Here is a 25,191-nt window from a genome sequence, read left to right as displayed (position 1 = left end):
CGCTGGGAGCCTGCTTCTTCCTCTCCCACTCCCCCTGCTTGTGTTCCCTCTCTCACTGGCTGTCTCTATCTCTGTCAAATAAATAAAATCTTTAAAAAAAAAAAAAAAAAAAAAAAAAGATGTGCCACTTTGGCATATTGGTTACTTAAAATAAAATTTTTAACAAAGATTTTATTTATCTATTTGAGAGAGAGAGTGAGCGAGAGAGCACAAGCAGGGGGAGCGGCAGGCAGAGGGAGAAGCCGACTCCCAGCTGAGTAGGGAGCCTGACGCAGAACTTGATCCCAGGACTCAGGTCATGGCCTGAGCCGAACGCAGATGCTTAACCAACTGAACCACCCAGGTGCCCCATAAAATAAAATTTCTTAAGAGGCAGCCTGTGTAGGGGGCGCCTGGGTGGCTCAGTCATTAAGCGTCTGCCCTTGGCTCAGGGCGTGATCCCAGCGTTCTGGGATCGAGCCCCACATCAGGCTCCTCCGCTATGAGCCTGCTTCTTCCTCTCCCACTCCCCCTGCTTGTGTTCCCTCTCTCGCTGGCTGTCTCTATCTCTGTCGAATAAATAAATAAAATCTTAAAAAAAAAAAAAAAGAGGCAGCCTGTGTAAGAAGGACACTCAGACCCTCCTCTGCCCCTCTCAAATCTTGTGAGCAGTACCCTCCCTTACTAGGAGGTAAAGAGACACTCTTATTGTCAGAGATGGGAAATTTAGAGCAGAGAAGGCCGTACAAAGACCCCTTGTTACATCTTACTAATTTACTATCCCAGGAATTCTCTGTAGAATTCCTTACTCATGGAAGCTCCCAAAATTGTTTTCTTTGTCCTGTCAGTTCCTCACAGATTGTCTGTCTAGAAAGTATGAAAACTTCCTGCCTTGGTCATTTCTTTAGGTTTCAATTTCATCATTGCACCTCTGTGCCCATGTAATAAAAATTTGGTTTTTTTTTTCTCCTGTTAATCTGTCTCATGTAAATTTAATTATTAATCTAGAGAGAAGAATCTTGGGCCAAGGAAAACGTTTTCCTCTCCTCAGCCTCTACTGGGTTAAATAGTGTCTCCCCAAAATTCATGTCCAACTGGAACCTCAGACCGTGACCTTATTTGGAAATGGAGTCTTTGTAGGCGTCATGGAAACCGCTTAAAAGCATCAAGTTGCATTCAAATAAAAATGGCTGCACTAATCTCTCTTCAGTGAAGCAAGTAACCTTTTGCATCTCTTCCACAAACATCCCCTCCTCCCTTCTCAGCCTTTTGTTTCAGAAACCAGATAGCACCCTGAAAACAACTAACAGTGAGGAGGCAGGCGGCAGAGACACAATTCCTGTTGAAACTGGCTGGATCCTGTATTTCCCACAACTCCCCTCCCAGACCCTTGGCGCGGGGGGCGGGGCTTGCAGATTTGAGAAGGCCATAGCCTGCGGCAGCCTCCTTGCCCGGCAAAAGCAATAAAGCTATTGGTCCTGTTTAACCCAGACTCTGCCTCCGAGTTAGATGTTGGCCCCGAAGCACAAAGGTCTGTTTTCCTCGACACGATCAGTGAAGGTGAGGTCAACCGGATTAGGGTGGACCCTCAATCCAATGACTGGTGATGGGGGAGAGCTAGGTTCTTGTCTCCTGGAGTCAAAGAATAAATCTCACCGACAAAGGAGAGTGAGTAAAGCGATGAAGAGTTTTATTAAACAAGAGTACAGGGGAAAAAAGCTCTCAGGGGTGAGAGGGGTCCCGACAGGGTTGCCACTGAGGGCTTGTACAGTTGGTCTTTTATTGAAGGCTAAGCAGGGACCTTCCATCTTTTTGGCTTCTCTGCTGGCAGCACCATTGATGAAGGAGTAGTGCTAACATCTTTAATGGCTTACTTCTTTTTAGGGTCTGGTTATTTTCTGTTGACCACAGGAGACTGTCATAAATAAGACTACCCCCTCGGACACCTAGGGCAGGGTGGTCTGGAGTGTTCCCTCATCTCTGATTTCCTTACACCTCCACATTTTTGGGACTTCTGTGAGCCTGATCCAGTAGCCCCCTTGCCTGTCTCTCCCTATCTAGCCTTGCCTGTCCCTTTTTCACTGGTGTCCCCGTAAGAAGGCCGTGTGACACCCAGACACACAGAGAAGAAGGCCATGTGACTGCAGACGCAGAGATGGAAAAGGTGCAGCTAGAAGCCAAAGGATGCCAGAGACGGCCATCAACCACCAGAACCTAGGAGAGGAGGGAGAATTCTCCCCTAAAGTCTTTAGAGGCAGCACAGCCCTGCCCACCAACACTTTCATTTTGGACTTTGAGCCTCAGGACTGTGAGAAAACACATTTCTGTTGTGTTAAACCACCCAGTTTGTGACTGTTACCAGTAAACTAATGCAGGACCTGAGAACTGTTTTCAGGGAACATGTAGGAAACTCTGGCTATCATCTCAGTTTTGAAAATGACCCTACAGAAAGAAAAGTATTTAGTTCTTTTGGTGATGGTAATATGTTCAAATATTTTGAACTTCTTTAAAAAATAGTAAAACACACTATATACAACATATATTAATATATATAACATATATTAATATATAACATTAATATATATAACATATATTAATATAACATATTAATATAGAACATTATATATAGAATATATGTTACATATATTAATGTGTTCTAAATATGTTTATTAATATATGTTATATATGTTATATATAACATTAATATATGTTATTAACATAATGTAATTAATATGTTATATATTAACATATTTAATGTAATTTTATGTAATTTTATGTAACATTAACATAATTAATGTAATGTAATGAATATGTTATATATTAATGTTATATTAATTAATATAACATATTAATATATGTAACATATATATATGCTAATTGCTATTACAAATAGACCCCACAATGTAAAATGGCTCAAACACAATAAGGTTTATTTACCATAGTAAAACAAATAATAAAATGAGAATATTTTCAAGCTAATTCAAGTCAGTTTCCCAAGAGTCCAGGCATTAGCAAATTGTATTTGCTGCTGTTAAAAATGTTTTGGGGCCGCCTGAGTGGCTCAGTCAGTTGGGCATCCAATTCTTGATGTCAGCTCAAGTTTTGATCTCAGGTTCCTGAGTTCAAGCCCATTGTTGGGCTCCACTTTAAAACAAATGTTTTGGCAGGACCTTTCTAATGGGGAAATCTAGCAGTAAATTGAAGAAGCCTTCGTGATTTGCATACTGGTGATAACAGCCCGTTCTCTTCCTTCAGTTTTACTTTAGAATGAAGGTGGCGCTTAACTGAAAGATTCTTGAGCAGCTAGCATTGCTTAGCGCAGACGGGATTTCCTAACTTGCCTCGTGGAAATCGCTGGAGAAATCCCCTAGGTTCCTTTAGGTCTAGGGAAGGACTGGGCAAGTCTGGGAACGCCACTCGGGATTCAGCCCAGAGTTCATATTAGAGTCACCTGGGGTGGTGGTGTTTTTTTTTTAATACCCGAGCAGTCTTTGGGGGTTGGCATTACTGTTCTTAAAGGTTCCCCGGGTGGGGGCCTTCCAGCCACAGTCAAGGCCCAGAATAGCGCCTAAGGGCAGAAAAAGTAAAAAGTCGCACAATTTTGTAAATGAGTGTTTATTGGAAACATTTTCTCAAAATCCTGTTAAAATAACCACGCACAAAAACTCAAGTGTAGTATGATTCCATTTGTGCGAAAAGGATTGTGAGACTGGAAATTACGTTATGAGAAATGTCCTCGTTCCGTGACTCGCATTTAAACAGTTTAAAATCATGAACAGTCACGTGTGGTACATTGGGAAAACTATTTAGAATCTAAGACGCATTCTTCGAGAAGATAACGTGTCCCATATTCACCGGGGGCCGACCGCTGCCAGGCTCTACCTTGGGGACTCCTAGGAGGTCCGCTTGGGGTCGCCAAGGTGCAGACCCCGCCCACAGAGCCGGGCGGTCCCGCGGCAAAACCTCCGCAGCCCGAGGCCCGTACCTCGCAGGCCCCCACCCCACTTCCGGCCGCTTCACCCCGCCCACCCAGCGACTCCGGATCCTCTCCCGGGCCTCGCTCCACCCGCCTCGCGTTCTCTCCGGGCTGCCCCTCTGCTCTGCGGCGGTCTGGTTTCCCCGACGTGTTTTGTTTGCGACGCTGTCGTGTAACAGCGCGCTTTACGGCCGTGGGGACGGGGCGAGCCGGCGCCAGGGCCACTCCGGCCGGGAAGCAGAGCAGGCGGACGAGGTTGATGCCCGGTGGCGGGGTGAGCGCGGCGTCTGGCCGGCTTCTCACCGCCGCGGAGCAAAGGGGTGCCCGGGAAGCGGCGGGGTCGGCGTCCAGGAGCGGCCCGGGAGGCTCCGGCGGCGGCGGCAAAGGCGGAGTAGGCGGCCCCGGGCCGGGCAGTGGAGGCCCGGGGGGCCCCGCGGGAAGGATGAGCCTGACCCCGAAGGAGCTCTCGAGTCTGCTGAGCATCATCTCGGAGGAGGCGGGCGGCGGCAGCACCTTCGAGGGCCTGTCCACCGCCTTCCACCACTACTTTAGCAAGGCCGACCACTTCCGCCTGGGCTCGGTGCTCGTCATGCTGCTGCAGCAGCCAGACCTGCTGCCCAGCGCGGCGCAACGCCTCACCGCGCTCTACCTGCTCTGGGAGATGTACCGCACGGAGCCGCTCGCCGCCAACCCTTTTGCCGCCAGCTTCGCGCACCTGCTCAACCCCGCGCCGCCCGCTCGCGGCGGCCAGGAGCCCGACAGGCCGCCGCTCTCAGGTACGCCCGAGGCGCGCCGCCCCTCGCCCGGGCGGCCCCTCCCTCCGGAAGCCAGGTGTGCGCTGTGGACAGATTGGGCGCTTGCCGCCTGCGCTTTTGCGAGAGCTCATCCGCAAGTGAAATTGTCTCCTTTTGAAATTATCTTAACCGCCCCCCCCGCAAAGTATGGGGAAGTGGTAGCTTAATTACAGATTCGGGGCACCGCAAATTACTCCTCTCCACTGTACGGGCCGTCAAGTCACGCAGCTGAGTGGGGTTTGACAGTTCAACTCAGTCACAGTTACTGTAGAGCCCGTCTCAGGTGTGTGACGTTGTAACTAATGACACTCTGCTCCAGGTTTTAAGTTTCAGTCGAGTAAATAGAAGTTCAGAACCCGAAGAGTTGTTGGGCGGAAATAGACCTTAAACGGTGTTTAAGGACTTTGCAGCCACCTTCGTTGGTCTGATGCGTGGCCCTGAATAATGTGATGGGGGAGAGGATAGAAGGTAGTCTCAAGTTCACGGCCTAAGTTAGAAAACGCATGACTGCTGGACGTTAGGTAAAATGTATATTTGTGCAGTACTGGTAAGCTCAGATCAATGGGTTTCATTGAAGGCTGGTTTTTTGTTTTTGTTTTTTTTTAACTCAAAGAAATGCTTTATGAGATTTGAGTTTGGGAGAAGACTCAGAGCCAGGAAAGGAGAAAGGCACAGAAGGATGGTGATTAGTGATAGGGCCTCTTGGGAAACTAAGACAAAGACCAAGGTAGTGGGGGTAGTAGGTAGAGGTGGGGAACAGTTTGATCTCCCAGTACTAAACCAGTGCGGAAAGAGCAATGTATAGGTAGGGGCCACTCTACAGAGAGTTAAAAGGCGAAGGCAGTGGATTTTGAGATTATACCAAGAAGTTTTTCATAGCACAGGAGGGCTTCTACCTTGTAAGCTAGTTGGTGTTCATGCTTGGCACCCCCTTTGGATCTAAAGCATCATCTGGTTGGCTTCCTGCCCTGCTCTTATGTAAGAGGGGCAAACTTTGTGTTGGATAAGATGCCGTTAGGGTACTAGTACTGAACCAGGCTGTCAGGAAGTTAGAGAATGCCCAGAAGGTAATGGAACATATCATGGGAGGTCGAAACTCACCATCCTAGGGGGCCCTTAGCCGAGAATGGGGACAGTATGGGATTTACTCAGAGAGCGATTTGAATTCTGGAGGCCAAGTTAGGCAAAGGGAGGATGACTTACGGTCATTCTCAAATGCCATGAGTCTAAACCTAAATTCAAACCACAGACTGCACTGTAAACACAAATTTGCCACGGAAGGACTCCATGAATAGGTTATTTTACCTCCCTGCGCCTCAGTTTCTTTGTAAAATGCAGATAATAATTCCTAGCTGATAGGATTAGGAGGAGGAATAAAAGTATTTACAATAATTGTTAACCATTATTATCCTTACTTTCATTAAATAGAAAATAGAGAATATCAGCACCAAGGCTTATATTGTATGTCTAGGGTGAGCATCTAATGGATATATTTTTAGAGTTTTTTCAGGTGATTCTGATGCAGAGCTAGGACTGAGAATGTGTCTAGATGTAAATAAGATGGCTTCCCTGCACTCAAGAGGCTTGCAGTCTGGTCGGGGAGACATAAATGTAGCCATAAGCCAGTGTAGTAAGGGTCATACTAGATGTCACATATGAAATGCTCGGCGGCCCAGATGAACAACTACCTTTGTGGCTGGAGACCTTCTCGGGGAGTAATGTTTTTGCTGGATATTGATTAGAGATGGGGTAAGGGGCTGTGCGAGGGAAATGTGGGGCCCTGTCAGGTATTCTTAAAGAACTGGGTATATTGGATGTTTTGAAATCAGGAATTCGAGAACCTGGGTGATTGGTGCAACTGGAGTGTAGGATATGTGGGTTGGAGGGGAGTTCAAGAGATGAGATTAGGAAAGTGGATCAGGACTAGATTATGAAGGGTCTTATAATGGTGCAGAATTTTGGGTTTAATTCTGTGTAAACAGGTTAAGTAATGTGAGCAGATTTGTACCTAGAAATATATAACTAAGTGGTAAGTGGGAGTGTGGACTGTAGGTGATGGTTGGTGGGTAGGAGTCAAAACTGGGAACTGGGGAAATGAGGGAGGCAGGCCTGGAGTCCTGGCGAGAGAGGAGGGGAGGGGATGGAGATGAGCGAACAGAATCCGGCGACAATGCTGCTGTGGGATGATGCGGCTTGGTGAGCAACTGAATGTGGGACGGGAGGGAGCAGCGTTCAGCATGTGGGGGTTTTGCAGCTGCACTGCGCACTGACGCAGGTCTGAGGTGTGTACTCGCGCGGCGGATGCTTCCTTGCTTCTTCAGCTGGTTCGGTTGCTCACAGCAGCAGAGGAGAAAGAGAAGCATTTCTGAGCACTAGCTTTTTAATTTTTTTTGCTTGCACGTGTAAGCTTTAGCCTTTGCATGTTGGAAACAAAGTTTTTAATAGTTTAAAAAACTTAAGTTTCATTGATATTGCCACAAATCAGAGAATTTCAAATGGTATATTTAATTACATTTTCATAAATGTATATGTCTGGTTAACTGAAACTTCATTATAATTTTGTCTTTAAAATATGTGAGTGGAGATGGCAAGTAGCAAATGCAGATTTTACAGGATCAAGTTAATTTTTAAAAATAACCATTGGAGAAATTGTTATACGTTTTTGTTTACAGGATTTTTGCCTCCTATAACTCCACCAGAAAAGTTTTTTCTTTCCCAGCTGATGCTGGCACCCCCAAGAGAACTCTTCAAAAAGACACCTCGACAGATTGCCTTGATGGACGTTGGAAACATGGGCCAGTCTGTGGACATTAGTGGGCTTCAGCTGGCCTTGGCTGGTAAGGAATTGGTGGTTTGGGTATTCTTGTGTGGTAGCATTGGGCTTTTTTGGGGGGGGGGTAGTTCTCCAGTTAAAATGAAGGTCTTTGTAACTATGCTAAAAGCTTAGTAACTTCCTTGAGAAACGTAGCTTCAGTACTGGATCCTTGCTAATATGGCATAAAAATTCATTCTTCACTTGATTGCTTTTCCAATTTAAGAAGAATGCTGGATAAAATTTAGTAGGTTTAAAAAAATTTCCTGATGTCAAAGTGAGCTACAGATTCAATGATATTTCTGTTAAAATCCCAACAGTGTGTTTTGCAGACATAGAAAAACCCATCATAAAATTCATACAGAATCCCAAGGGACCCTGAATAGTCAGAATGATTTCTTTTGGCACCCTTGTTGAAAATTATTTGACCATATATGGAAGGGTTTATTTCTGGGCTCTCTATTCCATGATCATTGCTTTTTCTGTATTTTACTTCCCCACATTTGATTTGTAGTAAGTTCTGAAGTCAGGATGTGTTAAATCTCCTGCATCCTACGTTTCAAGATTGCTTTGGCATCTTCTGTGTTACACGTATAAATGAATGAACGGGTTCTCTTGAAGCAAAAGCATGTTGTGATAGAAAATAGAGGGACTTTCTTTACCTGGATGGTCAGACAGAGCCTCTCTGAGTAGGGAAGGTAAAGAGGCAGCGTTCGCTTGACTGCTCTGAGCAAAAATATGGATGAATGGGTCTTACCACTTGAGAGTGATTCGTTAGGGAAATTCTAATATATAGGCAAATTTGTGAACCCTTGACCTTATGATTGAGCTGCAGTATTAATTTTGACAGTTCTCCATCCTTCTTAGACTTAAAGCATCTGTGACATTTGGTTTCTTACATAAGGTGACATTGTTCAATAAACTTTTTCCTTGGAGCATTCTGAACCTCACTTTTTAACTCCTGGATATCAACAATATAATAATGGTTATTTTCTGAAACCAAGAGAAATCTTTTTTTTTTTCTTTTAAACCTTATTTATTAATTGTCAGGGAGAAAGAGAGCGGCAGGTAGAGGGAGAAGCAGGCTGGCTGAGCAAGGAGCCCGATGTGGGACTCGATCCCAGGACCCTGGGATCATGACCTGAGCCAAAGGCTGACGCTTAACCAACTGAGCCACCCAGGTGTCCCAAGAGAAATCTTTTTAAGACTTTTAAGATTGAAGGTACGCAGAAGTACTCATTAGTCACTAGTACTAGATGCAATCTATTCACAGAAATAAAACAGTGATTATTTCTTTAAAGATTGTATGAAAGCTGGTGACAGAGGTGACAAGCAGTTTCAGTCACCTTACCTTCAGAAGGGATTTATATGCTGCGCGTTCTAGCTTTGTATTCAATAAAGTGAGAATCGGATCTGACCTCCCTTGCAACTTACAATGACTTGAGTTAGTCTGTGAGAAAGTTTTAAAGTATATCAAGCCCAGAAAGGAATATGTGCTAGAGTTAGCCTTGAGAGAGCTTGGCAGAGTGGCTAAGCTTGCTGCTTGCTGTCCCCTACCCAGACCGAAGATGTCCTAATCCATTTACTTTTACAAGTACCAGCGGAAAAAGAGATCCACCTGTCTTTGGAGCTGATGACCACAGCTCGCCCTTGCAGAGGCCTGCAGTTCATGTCTTGTAGTGGGACCCATGGACCAGCTGTTAATTTATGCAGGATGCGGTTGCATTTTTTTTTTTTTAACTTTAAATAAACAAGCAGACAAGTTAAAAGTAACCACAAGGGGCACTTTTACCCTGTTAACAATGTCAGTATTCATTTCAGAGGTTTTATTAAAAATTCCTGACACACAACCTGCACTTACTAGATTACCATATGGAGTGTCAATTTAAACAGTTTTCTACATTTTGGTCAGGAGTATGCTAATTTTCTGTACTTTAGCAGTCAGAGAAAACAGCATCTCAGGATAATTTTAATTAGCATTTTTCCTATTAAATGAATATGGTAAACATGTTATAGGTCTAAGGCATCTTTCATATCTGGCCATTTTTCCACTGGATTGATGGTCCTTTATTAACACAGGTAGTTCTTTAAGGAATCAGAAATTTAGCTGTGTTTTCAAAGTTACAAAATCTGAGATACGCAGTTCATAAAACCTGCATGTATTAAGGAATTATAAAGTGATTCTGGAGCAGCCATCATCTAGGTTGAAAAATGGAATAGTTTCAGGACCTGAAGACTCTCTGTCTGTTTCTCTTACTAGCTGCTGCCCTCCTCCCCTGTCACTAAGCTCACTTTTGTGGTAATCATTCATGATTTACTTTATAGCCCTCCCCTCTGTACATGCCTGTAGTTTAACCTCGGATGTTCCTTAAACTTGATGTATGTGTGGAATCATACTGTGTTCTTTGGGGTGTTAGTTGTAAGGCGAATCCATGTTGGTGAATTGTAGTTGTTGCTTTTCATTGCTGTTGTGACATTCATACAATGGAATACCAAGTTCTTTATCCATTTTACTATTGATGGACATAATGTTGCTACGATCATTCTGGTACATTCTCCTGGTGGACATGTGAAAGTGTTTCTTTTAGAGAGAAAGATAAGCACATGTAAAACTTGACTAGCTAATGGCAGATTGTTTTCCAGAGTTGCTGTGCCATGTTTCACTCCCATTAGTGGTGTACAAGTTACTTGACATTCTCTGCATCTGATAATTTCAGGCTTGTTAATTTTTCTTTTTTTTTTTAAATCTCTCAGGTGGGATTTTCTTTCTTTCTTTTTCTTTTTTTTTTTTTAAATATTTTATTTATTTGACAGAGAGAGATACAGCCAGCAAGAGAGGGAACACAAGCAGGGGGAGTGGGAGAGGAAGAAGCAGGCTTCCAGTGGAGGAGCCTGATGTGGGGCTGGATCCCAGAACGCCAGGATCACGCCCTGAGCCAAAGGCAGACGCTTAATGACTGAGCCACCCAGGTGCCCCCAGGCTTGTTAATTTTTGTCAACCTGCAGTATGTAATAGTCTCTTGTGTTTTGACTGATTCTCCCCCCCTCACAATGAGGCTGAACATCTCTTCAGATGTTTATTGGCCTTCAAGCTTTTTTTTTTTCTTTAAGACAATGCTTGTTGAAGTCAGCCCATTTTTTCTTTTTTAAAAAATTGATATGTAGGAGTTTTTTGCTTTTTTTTTTAATTGAAGTACAGTTGACATACAGTATTACACTAGTTTCAGGTGTACAACATAAGAATTTGACATTTCTATGCATTTATTCAGTGCTCATCACATCAAGTGTAGTTTGTAACCATACAAAGTTATTGTATTATTAACTCTATTACCTATGATGTCCTTTCATTCTCATGATTGATTTATAACTGGAAGTTTGTACGTCTTAATCCCCTTCACCTATTTCGCCCATCCCCCTTCCTCCCTCCCCTCTGGTCACCACCAGTTTGTTCTCTATCGAGGAGTCTGTTGCTGGCTTTTATCTGTTCTGTTAGATTCCACACAGATGTGAAATCATATGGTATTTGTCTTTCTGTGTTGGACTTCATTTAGCACGATATCTTCTAGGTCCATCCATGTTGTCACACATGGCAAGATTTCATTCTTTTTTAATATTCTTTTTCTACAGTATTCCATTGTGTATATATATACAACCACATCTTTATTTATTTATCTATGGACACTTAAGTTGCTTCCATATCTTGGCTATTATAAATAACTGCAATGAACATAAGGGTGCATGTGTCTTTTTGAAATAGTGTTTTTGTTTTCTTTGGGTGAATATTCAGAAGAGGAATTACTGGATCCTGTGATACTTCTGTTTTTAGTTTTTGAGGAACGTCCATACTGTTTTCCGGACAGGCGGCACCGGTTTACACTCTCACCAGCAGTGCATAAGGGCTGCCTTCTCTTCACAGCCTCACCAACACTTGGTATTTGTTTGCCATACTAGCTATTCTGACAGCTGTGAGGTGCTATCTCACTGTGGGTTTGATTTGCATTTCCTTGGTGATAGTGATGCTGAAAATCTTTTCATGTGTCTGTTGGTCATCTGTGTATCTTTGGAGAAATGTCTGTTCTGGTCCTCTGCCTGGTTTTTTAAAATCTAATTTTTTATTTATAATTTGTTTGGTGTTGGAGTTCTTCACTTATTTTGGATATTAACCCCTTATTACATACATCATTTGCAAATAGCTTCTCCCATTCCATATGTTTTCATTTTGTTTGTGGTTTCCTTTGCTGTACAAAAGCTTTGATTTTGATGTAGCCCCAGTTGTTTATTTTTGCTTTTGTTTCCCTTGCCTGGGAAGACTTATCCATAAATAAGTTGCTAAGGCCAATCCAAGAGTTTACTGCCTGTGTTTTATTTTAGAAATTTTGTGGTTTTGGGATGCCTGGGTGACTCAGTCTGTTAAGCATCTGTGTTTGGCTCAGGTCATGATCTCCAGGTCCTCGGATCAAGCCCCACCTGAGGCTCCCTGCTCAGCGGAGTCTGCTTCTCCCTCTCCCTCTATGTGCACGTGCGCTTGCTCGCTAATAAATCTTAAAAAAAAGTTTTACGGTTTCAAGTCTTATATGTAGGTCTTTTATAGCCATTGTGAGCTTATTTTTGTGTATGGTGTAAGACAGTGGCCTCGTTTCCTTCTTTTGATGTAGCCATCTAGTTCTCCCAGCACCATATATTGATGAAATTGTCTTTTCCCCCAATTGTATATTCTTACCTTTTATAGTAGATTAATTGGCCATTTAAGCATGGGCTTATTTCTGGGTATTCTTTTCTTTGATCCATGTATCTGTTTGTCCCGATACTATACTATTTTGATTACTATAGCTTTGTAGTAGTTTGAAATCCAAGATTGTGATACTTCCAGCTTTGTTCTTCTTTCAAAAGATTGCTCTGGCTATTCAGGGGTCTTTTGTGGTTCCATACAAATTTTAGGATATCTGTTCTAGTTCTGTGAAAAGTGCTATCAGCATTTTGATAGGGATTGCATTGAATCTGTAGATTGCTTTATGTAGAATGGACATTTTAACAGTGTTTGTCTTTCCAATTATTTTTTTTTGTCTGACTGTTAAGGCTAGGACAGGACTGTGTTGAATAAAAATGGTGAGAGTGGACGTCCTTGTCTTGTTCCTGACCTTAGCGGGAAAGCTTTCAGCTTTTCACCATTGTGATGTTAGCTGTGGATTTGTCGTGTATGGCCTTTATTATGCTGAGGTGTGTTCCCTATATACCCGCATTGTTAAAGAGTTTTTATCATGAACAGATGTTGAATTTTGTCAAATGCTTTTTCCGCATCTATTGAAATGACCATATCCATTATATCCTTTATTTTGTTAATGTGATATATCATGTTGGTTGATTTGTGACTATTGAACCATCCTTGCAACCCAGGAATAAATTCCACTTGATCATTTATTTCTGTTCTAATCTTTATTTTTCCTTTCTTTTGCTGATTTTAGGTTTTGGTCTTCTTTTTCTAGCTCATTTGGGTGTAAGGGTAGGTTGTTTGAGATTTTTCTTGCTTCTTGAGGTAGGCCTGTATTGCTAAACTTCCCTCTTGGAACCACTTTTGCTGTATCCCAAAGGTTTTGAACTCTTGTGTTTTCATTTTCATTTGTTTCCATGTACTTTTTAATTTCTTCTTTTATTTCCTGGTGATCCATTCATTGTTTAGTAGTTTGTTGCTTAACCTCCATCTATTTGTCTTTCCAGTTTTTTCATTGTGTTTGACTTCCAGTTTCATAGTATTGTGGTCAGAAAAGATGCACGGTACGACTTCAGTCTTTCTGAACTTGTTTGGTGGGCTAATATGTAATCTGTTCTGCAGAATGTTCCATGTGCACTTGAATGTTATGTTTTAGGATGGAATGTCCCAAATATATGTGTTAAATCCATCAATGTGTCATTCAGATCTATCTAAATTTTCTGTTTAGATTATCTGTCCACTGATGGGAGTGGGGTGTTAAAGCCCCCTACAATGATATATTACTGTCAGTTTCCCCCTTGATGTCTGTTAATATTTGTTTTATATATTTGGGTGCTCCTCTCTTGGGTGCATAAATATTCACAATTGTTAGGTCTTCTTGTTGGATTGTCGCTGTATGATTTTATAGTGTCCTTCTTTGTCTTTTGTTACAGTCTATACACTTACTTAAGGGTTTTTTAAATTTATTTGAGAGTGAGTGAGCATGTGCACGAGTGGAGGGAGGGGTGGAGGAAGGGGCAGAGAGAGAGAGAGAAGCAGATTTCCCCACTGAGCGCAGAGCCCCATGTGAGGCTTGATCCCAGGACCCTGAGATTATGACCCGAGCCCTGAGATCATTACCTGAGCGGAAGTCAGACATTTAACCAACTGAGCCACCCAGGTGCTCCTATTTAAGTATGTATGTATTTATTTAAGTAGGCTCCATGCCCAACGTGGGGCTTGAACTCATGACTCTGAGATCAAGAGTCTCACGCTTTACCAACTGAGCCACCCAGACACCCCTACAGTCTTTGTTTTAAAGTTTAGTTTGTCCAATGTAAGTACTGCCACCCACTTTTCCCCCCCATCCATTTGCATAGAATATCTTTTTCCATACCTTCACTTTCAGTCTTTCTTTGGATCTGATGTTTGTCTCTCTTGTAGGAAGCATATAAATAGGTCTTGTCTTTTTATCCATTCAGTCACCCTGTGTCTTTTGACTTAAAAGTAAATGTGCATTTAGTTCATTTACTTTTTAAGTACTCATTGATACGTACTTTTTGACATTTTGTTGTTTCCTGGTTGTAGTTCTGTGTTCTCTTGATCTCTTCCCTTATGATTTGATGACTTTATTTAGTGTTATGCTTGGGTTCCGTTGTTTTTTGTGAATCTATTTTAGGTTTTTGGCTGGTGGTTACTGAGGTTCATATATAATATTCTTGGTATATACAGTCTAAATTGTGATGGTTGGATACGTTTGAATACATCCTGAAAGCACTGTATTTTTACTCCCCAGCCTGCTCCCCATTTTATGTACATATTGTCCTATTTTACATCTTTTTTATTTTGTGCCCTTTATCTCATTCTTATAGATATAATTGATTTTACTTTTGTCTTTTAACCTTCATACTAGCTTTATAAGTGATTGATCTAGTACCTTTAGTATGTGTTCGCTTTTACCGGTGAATTTTTTCTTTTCATAATTTTCTTCTAATTATGGCTTTTTCTTTTCTGCTTACAGAAGTCCCTTTAACATTTCTTGTAAGGCTAGTTTAGTGGTGGCAAACTCCTTTAACTTTAGTTTGGTAAACTGTCCTTCAGTTTTGAGTGATAGCCTTGCTGGGGCAAGTAGTCGTGATTGTGTTTTTCCCCAGCACTTGGAATGTATCCTCCCACTCCCTTCTGACCGGCAGTTTCTGCTGAAAGAAATCTGATAGCCTTATGGGGTTTCCCGTGTAACTGTGTGCTTTTCTCTTGCCGCTTTTAAGATTCTCTTTTTAATTTTTGACATTTTAATTCTGTGTCTTGGTATGGAGCTTCTTGGGTTCATCTTATTTAGGGCTCTCTGCACTTCCTGGACCTAGCTGGCTGTTTCCTTCCCTAAGGGAAGTTTTCAGTGATTATTTCTTCAAATAAGTTTTCTGCCCCGTTCTTTTGGGACTCCGTATAATGCAAACGTTATGCTTGATGTTGTCACAGAAGTTCTTTAACCTGTCCTCATTTAAAATTTTTTTATCTTTTTGCTGTTCAGCTGGGGTGCGTCCCATTACCCTGTCTCCCATTACCCTGTCTTCCTGATCACTGGTCCTTTCCTCATCTGCTAATCTGCTGTTGATTCTCTAGTGTAGTTTTTATTTCAGTTATTTTATTCTTCAGCTTCGTTCTGAGTTCATCACTTTTCTCAAAGTCTAATACGGATCTTTATGACCATTACCCAAACTCTTCATCTGGTAGGTTGCTTACTTCTTGTTTCCTTTAGTTCTTTTTCTGAGGTTTTGTGTTGTTTTTTTGTTCAGAGCATATTCCTCTGTCTCATTTTGTCTGACTCTGTTTGTTTCTGTACAGTAGATATGTCAGTTGCAACGCCCGTACTTGAAAGTAGTGGCCTTATGTGGAAGATGCCCGGAGTCCAGCACCTCAGTCCTCCCTGGTCACCAGTACCAGGCACCGTAGGGGTATCCTTTGTGTGGGCTGGATGTACTTTCCTGTTGTGACTGCTCTGCAATGGCTAGGGGTGCTCTGACAGGTGGGACTGGCCCCCAGCACAACTGGCTGAGAGGCCTGACTGTAGCTGCTGCTGGTTCGTTGGTGTTGTTAGCTCTTGGTGGATTTGTAGTTTTGGGGGAAAAAAATAATTTAAATACATATTTATACTGAATTTTGCCCTTTTATTTATATGTGTTGCAGATAGCTTTTCCCAGTTAGTAGCTTGTCTCTTCTCCTTGTGATACCCTCAGTGTAAAAATGTCTCTTATTTTATCCTTTTTCAGAACGCCAGTCTGAATTGCCAACCCAAAGTAAGGCTAGCTTCCCTAGTATTCTCAGTGACCCAGACCCAGACTCTTCTAATTCTGGATTTGACAGCTCGGTAGCCTCTCAAATCACGGAAGCTTTAGTCAGTGGACCAAAGCCACCTATTGAAAGTAGGTATACATAATTTTATATACTTGGGTTTTATTTTACTGGCATCCTAAGACTTTTGGTTTTTTAAAACATGGTATTATTTTTTGTTGCTCCTTAAACTTGAATTCAGTGAGAAATCTCCTAGTGTCCAGTGGAGCATAGCAGAGATGGTCAGTTAAGTTAGCTTCTCCTTTAATAAAATTGTATAACACGTTTTTTATTATCAGCAGCATTCCTGAAGATATAAATTCCAATTTTACTAAAATGAGTCTTTTGTACATAGTTTTTCTTTTATAGTGCTTTGTTAATCTTATCACTCTCATTACCTTTTCCCTTGTAAAGTTTTACTGATCTTATAGTTCTTAGTTTACTTTAATTCAAATAAAACACCTATGGAACTTGAAATAATATAGCTCCATCTTTTGGGTTCACAGGCTTTTATGTGGTTTTAATGAAGGCATGCTTTATACTTAAGAATAAAAAAATGTTCTCCAAATTACAGTGTTACCACGAGTTTAAAACGTGCATTACTTTAATGTCATCACCAGATTTTTGGCATAAATGGGTTTAATATCTGAAGTCTCAGCCAGTCACAAGTGTCCCTGAAGGCCCATGGCACATACTGATTTTTATTTAATACTTGCTTAGGCACAACTTTGTGTTACATGCGCCACCAGAAAGGTATGTGAGAAGATCAGTTAGCTACTGAGTCTAGCTCTAAACATCAGGCATCTGAACCTTGCAGGAATGTTTTCCTTATCGCGTAAGTAGTGCTTCTCAGGAAATGTTAAAAATTTTTTTTCCTTTAAGTGGTCTGAAGAGATTGATATGCTAGTCCTGGTGATGTAAGTAAAGTATGAGTATAGTTTAAGATAAACTGATGATTCTTAGCCAGAAAACCTTATCAGTAAACTAATCTCAAATTTGGTAGGGGCCAGGATCCAGGACTGGACTAGGCCATCTTAGGCCCTGTGTGCAGTGAGGTGTGAAATTTGTTCAGCAGAAATCCCAGCCAGCATTTATTTTAGTGGGTTATAACTTAGGGATCAATCTGGTTTCACAAAATAGTTGAGGTATTGAGTTACTGCATTTTCCTGTCGTACTTTCACTGTTTTATGAGAATATGGGATTTGTGGATTTAGGGATTTATATGCAAGTCTCTGGATTCATTTGAAAATGTTAAAAGGCAGCTACACTTTTCTGTTTCCTGCCATTTCATTTCCAGTTTGCCACCTCAAGGTTATAAGATGCAAAAACAAACAAAAAAAACAGTGCAAATAATAGTGGTCTCTGGGTAAAATAGTGGTAACTAAGAGTAGGATGAATGAGATCAAATAGCATTTCATTTTTCCCATCAGAACTTTTGCCAGTATGTGAAGTTGTACCCTTTGCTTCTGAGTGGTGATGCTTACCTGAATTAAAAATTGTCAGATCATGGTGTAGTGCCCTTCTCTCTTGAGAAACAGACTTGGTCTCTAACATAATGTTAGATCAGTGTTTCATTTCGTTGGATTCTGAACAAAACTCTGTTGTCATCTCTGCTTTGGATTTTGAAGCTTGAGAGTTCTATGTAGATGTGTATAGATGGTAGTTTACTGATAGAAGCAAACATTCCTATTCTCACTACAGGCCATTTCCGGCCAGAGTTTATTCGTCCGCCACCTCCACTCCACATTTGTGAGGACGAGCTGGCTTGGCTGAATCCAACAGAGCCTGACCATGCGATTCAATGGGACAAATCAATGTGTGTCAAGAACAGCACTGGTGTGGAGATCAAGCGAATAATGGCCAAAGCCTTCAAAAGCCCCTTATCTTCTCCTCAACAAACACAGGTATGTATTTATTGTAAGCATTTTGTCCTTAATCCTCCGTATGGTAAATGAAAAATGAATGCTCCTGCCAACAGGAGGCAGAAGTAGGAAGTGTTTTGGATCCGGGGAACCTTGGATCTCTGGACCTTTGTTCTGCTTCTCCAGCTCTGGTCACTTTAGTCTGGTGGGGAAAGACAGATCTCACATTTCTGGCACATTGCATACATTGTTACATTTAAGCTGGACAGTAACTCTACTGAGGGTAAGATTATTAACATTTTATAGAGGAGGAGACCAGGAGAAGGTAAAGTAGCCTCCATCACATGGCTGATTAGTGGTGGATTTGAGGTTGAGAATAGCCCCTGCTGCCCAAGTGTAAGACTCCCCTGGGGGAAAAGGCAAGGACACCTGGTGGGTGCTTTCTGTTTGGAGAATTTTATCCAGCTTGCATACTTTCACATTAGAACTTGTGAGGACATATTGACACTTCTAATCCAGTTTACCACCAAAAAATGTAATTTTTCAAAGTCACATAATAGCTGTGTTTGTAGTTCACTTTGTTTGCTAGGCCATCTTGAAACGCAGTCCACTGCGGTATTTGCAGGTAGGTAAAGGAGAGAGCATAGAGAATGTGTAAGAAAACACTGATTTGGCAGAGATGTTTTTGAAGAACCTGTTTGAGTTGCACAGTGTGAGCAGGACCTGCGCTGTATCGTCCTGCCAAGTGAGAGGCACTGTAACTGTAAAGGCGCAGCTCTTCCTCTTCCCATCCTGCTTCTCTCCTCAAGCATTTGTTCTCCACCTGGGGCTGTACTGTTGTTTCTCATGTCCCTCAGTTCTGTGGTGTGTGCCTTCCTGGAGAGCTGGTTGGCAACTAAAGTATTTTAGGTTCTAACAGATGACAGAAAAAGTCTACAAAGGAGTTAAGGATGATATTGTCACAGTCCAGACAGTAAGTATTCTATCCAGCCAGGCAGTGCTGAATCTGGCTTTCCGTCCAGGAGGGATCACTAGCACGTTTATAAACAGTCTTTACAGTTCAGTTGTCAGTTTAAAAATCAAGACAGGATTTTAATGGTTTGAGGGAAGAAATTTATGAAGTTGGTTCAATGCAGACAATTTTATAGCTTGTTTTTATAGGCAAGAGAGAATATTTGACTCAAGAATCTCTCTCTTTTTGTAAATTTGGTTGTATTTAGCTCTTGGGTGAGTTGGAAAAAGACCCCAAACTCGTTTATCACATTGGCCTCACTCCAGCCAAACTTCCTGACCTGGTGGAAAACAACCCTCTAGTTGCTATAGAAATGCTGCTGAAGTTAATGCAGTCAAGCCAGATCACAGAGTATTTTTCGGTCCTGGTCAACATGGACATGTCCTTGCATTCAATGGAAGTTGTAAATCGGTAAGTTTTTAATAATCAGGTGTGGGGGAGGGGCAGGGGAGTATAGATCCTGATTTAAATGGCCAGAAGGGGAAAAAGAACAAATTTTAAGGGTTTTTTTTTTTAACCTTCTTGAAATTGTACTAAAGACAGTGTCCTTTTAAGCTAATCAATCAGCCAGTGAGAAAAAGCCTGGCTGGAAGCCACATGCTCACAAGCACGGCTACAGGAGAGTGTTCTTTTGGGGTGGGAGAGGGAGGAGGCATGAGGTTTTCAACTTTATTTTCTGTCACTGGCAAGACTAGTTAGCTCCTTGTTGAAAATATAGTACTTCATTTCTGCATTCTGCGCAAGCCCTTCCCCTTTGTAGACTCACAGTTCCTTCAGGGGCTTCCTCTGCTCTGGTCCTTGGACTGACCTACCTCGGAGTGCTTGCTGCTTCCCCGCCACTACATTCTTTTTTTTTTTTTTTTTTTTAAGATTTTTTATTTATTTATTCGACAGAGATAGAGACAGCCAGCGAGAGAGGGAACACAAGCAGGGGGAGTGGGAGAGGAAGAAGCAGGCTCCCAGCGGAGGAGCCTGATGTGGGGCTCGATCCCAGAACGCCGGGATCACGCCCTGAGCAGAAGGCAGACGCTTAACCGCTGTGCCACCCAGGCGCCCCCCCCCCGCCACTACATTCTTATAGCATTCTTGTCTTCACCAGATATTTGTCTTTAGTCCAACAACAACCACATCTTTTTTTATCAGTATTATTCTTTCTAGAGAACAATTTCAAGGACAAGGTTTGTTCCTTGTGCCCCCCACCCCCACCCTTTCCCCATCTCAAATGACCACAGCACTATTCCTTGGAGCAGTAGTTCCTCAGTGCCTTGTGGAAAAAGGTTCTATGGTCAAATAAGTTTAGGATTTCTTTTGGAAATTCATAGCCTATAGTTAGCATAGCAGCCCTTTATCTGAACATGGAATTCCCATCCCATCTTTTTGTTTTCCTTAAACATTCTACAGAATCCTTTAGAAAATACCAGCTCTCCTTTTCAAGACTCTACTATGCCACCATGCCGCCTTCTGTCACATTCCATCCAGGTCTCTACCACCTTGTCCTTAACAGACCACATGAGTCCCAGATTCCAAGCTTTTCCTCTGATCATTCACTAGGGTATTAGGAACACTTCTAAGTTTCAGTTGACCTTTCAAGGCTTTTCCCATCTTTTAACTTACACTGCTCCTTGCAAATCCCTCATTTTTTAGCATTTAGTTATATAGTATACTATTTACTTACTAAACTATATCTTCTTCTTGGATATACCACCTTCCATAGCACTTAGGTGTAACTGGGGTTTAGTAAATGTTACTTATTAGACCTTGAAGACCATTGACTATGAACTCTGATTCACTATGAACTCTGATTCAACCAAAAACATTACACACAGAAATGTGGTGCTCAGAAAAAATAATTACCATGTGTAATGCTAAGTACAGACTTAAAAATGGAAGTGTCCTTTATTAATTAAGCAGGGTGACTCAGGCTTGAGTAAATATGTTTAAAACTAGGTAAGTGATCACAAATCAGAAATTTTCACTAAATAACCATAAAATATAAGATTTCTCTTTGGTTAAGTGTTTAATAGCACTAACTTTTTAACTTTTAAAACAGACTAACTACAGCTGTTGATCTACCTCCTGAATTTATTCACCTTTACATATCAAATTGCATCTCTACTTGTGAACAAATTAAGGATAAATATATGCAGGTAAGTAACAGAAACTTTTGTAAATTTTATAAATACCTGCCAAGAAAACGGGAACACTAAAAAAAAAAATTTTTTTTTTTTTCCAGAATCGTTTGGTGCGTCTTGTGTGTGTCTTTCTCCAGTCCTTGATCCGTAACAAAATTATTAATGTGCAGGACTTGTTTATAGAAGTGCAGGCATTCTGTATTGAATTCAGTAGGATACGAGAAGCTGCTGGCCTTTTCCGGTTGTTGAAGACATTGGATACTGGAGAAACACCTTCTGAGACCAAAATGTCAAAATAATACCTCATCAGAACCACCACATTCACTGTTCAGCTGTATTGTGACTTAATTTTTAAAACTGTTAGAACCTTGAGTGAATTGCTTGGCCCAATGCATATAAACACCACTTTATCTACTTAAAGCAAAATTTTACTTTCCTGGATGACTTTTTTCCTTGAGATGGATTTTTGGTAAGATTTTGGGAAAATGTGTCTTTTAGGTGTCGTGCTGACGATGAGGAGTAACGGTTATCCACAGTTTTTGCAAACAAGTAGATGAGGTCTTTAGCACTGTAGAGCAGGGTGCCTGTTTTTGTTTAAAACACACGGTACAGGCTGCTGATAAATCAGGAATCCAGTTTTCTTAAGGTTCTAATATTAAAAGTATTTAATGAGAGTCTGTGAAGACATTCTTAATAATTTGTCATACTGCCCTTGAGGTGAAATCAGTTGAATGTTTTTGAATCAAGTGGCAAATAGAAGTTTGGTCCTTGAACCCATTTGTGCGTATAGCCCCTAATAATTTCTCATTAAGCACAGTATGAACCATGTCCTTGGTTCACAGTATGAACTTGATCCTCTCTTGTCATGGGGACTTAAGACAACAAAATACAGGCATTTCTTGGACCTCTTAGAAACCGTTTTTTGAGACTACAGTAGCTGGTATAGTTTCGTTCTTTTCCTCTTGAGATGTTAGTTCTCCAGTTATTAGTCTAAGGTATTTTTTTGTTTTAAGGAAAAGTATTAGTCCATGCTTTGGGAGATAATTACCACCACTGAGGAACTGTCACGTAAAACCTTTTCCTGAGTGGGAACTGTACTGCTGCCTATGGTGGGGCAGATGGCCTGTTTGAGACGTAGGAGAACAAGGTGGCATCGTGTGGGCTGTTATCCCTCACTTAACTTTGGACAACAGTGCCTTACATTAAAGTTTTTTATGAACTGTATTATCTGATGTGTTTTTTTACTTGAAGAAACCATGAAAAATTCCTCATTTACCGAGGTACTTCCAAAGCATAGTTATTATAGGGAAATCATCTGTTCAAGAATTACCTTCCATTTTAACCCTGAGCAAAAGTTAAAACCACTTGGCTTGGTGTCCTTTAAAATTAGTACAAATAAGTTCCAATCTTGGAATATTGGCAAAAGAGCAGTATTTATAAGAAATTTTATATCTTAGCTATTCTTACAAAAGTAAGGGCTTTGTAAATATATTTGCTTAAAGGAAAGAAGAACCCAAGCCAGTATCACAAGAGGAATGCCTTTAAACATCCAAAATTCTAGCAACCTTGATTTCTGTCCATACCTAAAAGTGGACATTTACTGTTTTACATACTCGGTTTGGGAAAAGAAACCGTTCATTACGCATTACTTTTTGGAATGGCAAAAGTTTAGGCCACTGCGGAAAGCAATCCAAACTCGGGCCCTAGAACCTACTGATGCTCTGATCGTGTTGAATGCATGGCCAACAGCACTAGCTCGTGCCTGAACAAAGCTTATCTAACATGTATTTCCTCTGTTAAGGCACTTAACAGCCTTCCTCATGTGCTGAGAACAGTAGATAACACTATGCTTGGGGGCCATTTTAAACTGAAATCACCAAGGTACAAAATTTTGAAAAACATGGTACTAAATAGACTGGAAAAGGACACAGTGTTGACAATTTGAGACCTGAAACAAGAAGGCAAAGCGTCCTCTTGTTCAACCTTAACTGGAAAAGTGTGTCCAGTGCCTCAGAATTTTCACCACATTGTATGGGTATGTGTCCACCACAGCTGCACAAGCACCACACATCCTGATTTTGGGGTTACAGATAAATTTCAGTAGGCAAATTTACAAACAGGGACTCTGCAAATAAAGAGACTGACTACTGCTAATCATTTCGAGATCATACTACTGGTGTTTACTTGAAAGAGGTAAGATTTTTAAATCTAAATAGCTTACAAAGAATATAGTAATATTTAGGGAACATTTTACAAAAAAGAAAAACCAGGTTTACAACACCAGCAAAAGGTTCTTCATTAAACATGTTTAAAAGTAGAAGTTTACCTGAAATAAATTATAATCCTGGGATTCAGTAACTGTAATCAACATTGAAGTGTAGCTCAATATACTGCCATGTTTAAAACAACACATCTTGAATTCTCTGAATTCTCTAGTTCCAATTTCTAGCTGTAAAATCTTCAAATTACCTGTTAAGAAGATAGCACTAAGTTACATCTTAGGATAGAAATAAAAGATACTTCAAAAAAGAAAATAATTTGGATCCTAAGCTATAACTATTTCAAGTAATTCCCTTTAACAGTGTTTATACATTTAAACAACGTAAATGGTTATCACTCACCTTTCTTACAGAGTACACATTTTCACAAACCTTTTTTTCTTTAAAGATTTATTTTGAGAGCAGGGGAGGGGCAGAAAGTCTTAAGCAGACTCCCTGAACAGGGAGCCCAACATGGGGCTAGATTTTACGACCTTGAGATCATGACCTGAGCTGAAAAAGAGTCAAATGCTCAACCAACTAAGCCCCACAGACGCCCCCATGTCCACAAACTTTCAAGCAGCATGTACCACGGAACACATTCTGTAGATTCACATTCCCATGAAGAACAGTGGATCCCGTACCTATTTAAAAAAATTTTTCTTCTTTTAAAGTAAGTTCCACACCTGGTGTGGAGCCCAGTGTGGGGCTTGAACTCAGAACTGTGAGACTGAGACCTGAGCTAAGATCGAGTCAGATGCTTAACCAACCGAGCCACCCAGGCACCCCTCATGTACCTATTTTAAATACTTTGAGTAACAGCACTTCAAGATAACATTTTAAGGGTATCTCAAAAATTAATGCATGGGTAGAACTTTTTACATATTCTTTAAAATTCTTGCACCTTCTACTAAGACATTTTGCTGGTTTCACTTTAATCTGATCTTTTTATGCAAATTACTACTGTTCTAATCAGGGAATCCCTAAGATGCTTCCAAAAGCACTTAACAATCCTGGGATCATACACCTATGCAGTCAAGCCCACAGAAAGTACTGGTGTTCCCAGGTTTCTCATTAGCCCATAATATACAAGCGTACCCCTCATCAAAAAGAAGGAAGTGACTTTTTTATTCTTAATGTGATGCACATTACCTTTTTCAATTTATAACTTCTACTTTGCTCTTAGAATAAGGGCAAACCTCTAGCTGCATGGATGATGACATTACAGAAATTTCACTTTTATAATCAGAATTACACGTTAGCATTTTTTAAAGTGAAATGCTTGTCTTTTTAAAACTTCAAAAACGAAATTAACTGGGAAAGGCGTAGGTGGCTTTTCTAATTGGTTGTTGCATCACAGAAGCACAGCGCATGTTATACACAAGACTCACTTTGGTTCAGGCCAGCAGCCTGTGCTTTGTAAATCACAAAATAGGGTTTGTGCTGAGCTCAAAGAAACTGCTTTTGACCAAACGTGTAATTACCTCAAGTTCTAGTTAGTAACATACACACACTGATTTAATCTCAGCCTTCACTGAGCAAATAAACTTTAATGTTCTCAAAAGAAGAGACTGGCCAATTAAGCTATCCTCTTGGGGAATCTGGTTACATGAGGTATTCCATCCAGTGAAAACACACCTGTTCTTGAGAGTCTATTACTGTTTTATGGTTCTAGCAGCCCTTGATTCAGCAAGTACACCGTAAAGTACGTAGAAAGGTGTTTACTACTCAATTAAGGCCCGATGTCTCAGATTCACCAATTATTTTTTTCTTAAAAATATCTGAGCTCTTTTTGGGAGGACCCCTCTTGGAAAACCTGCCCAAGTGCAAAGCTTCAATCCTGATGTT

At 41.1% G+C, this 25,191-nt stretch overlaps 1 protein-coding gene across 1 annotated transcript; it reads left to right on the top strand.

Moving 5' to 3' along the window:
* Window positions 1–4,039: 4,039 nt before the first annotated feature.
* CNOT11 (CCR4-NOT transcription complex subunit 11) lies at window positions 4,040–22,309 on the top strand. Its single transcript, XM_045771861.2, has 7 exons — window positions 4,040–4,731; window positions 7,422–7,586; window positions 16,019–16,171; window positions 17,781–17,983; window positions 19,162–19,364; window positions 21,004–21,100; window positions 21,187–22,309. Exons 1-7 carry the CDS (start codon window positions 4,215–4,217, stop codon window positions 21,382–21,384), a joined length of 1,536 nt encoding a protein of 511 aa, XP_045627817.1. The 5' UTR covers window positions 4,040–4,214; the 3' UTR covers window positions 21,385–22,309.
* The last annotated feature ends 2,882 nt before the right edge of the window (window positions 22,310–25,191 follow it).

Source organism: Ursus americanus, chromosome 7, assembly GCF_024610735.1.
Source record: "Ursus americanus isolate L20-20 chromosome 7, mUrsAme1.1.p, whole genome shotgun sequence".
NCBI lineage: Eukaryota > Metazoa > Chordata > Mammalia > Carnivora > Ursidae > Ursus > Ursus americanus.
This window is presented reverse-complemented; position numbering and strand designations above follow the sequence as displayed.

Bases quoted from the DNA above. Each gene is read 5' to 3' on its own strand.
- CNOT11 (XM_045771861.2), top strand. From the start codon at position 4,215: ATGCCCGGTGGCGGGGTGAGCGCGGCGTCTGGCCGGCTTCTCACCGCC. The intron at 4,732-7,421 runs GTACGCCCGAGG...TTTTGTTTACAG, and splicing joins CGACAGGCCGCCGCTCTCAG to GATTTTTGCCTCCTATAACT. The intron at 21,101-21,186 runs GTAAGTAACAGA...TTTTTTTTCCAG, and splicing joins TTAAGGATAAATATATGCAG to AATCGTTTGGTGCGTCTTGT.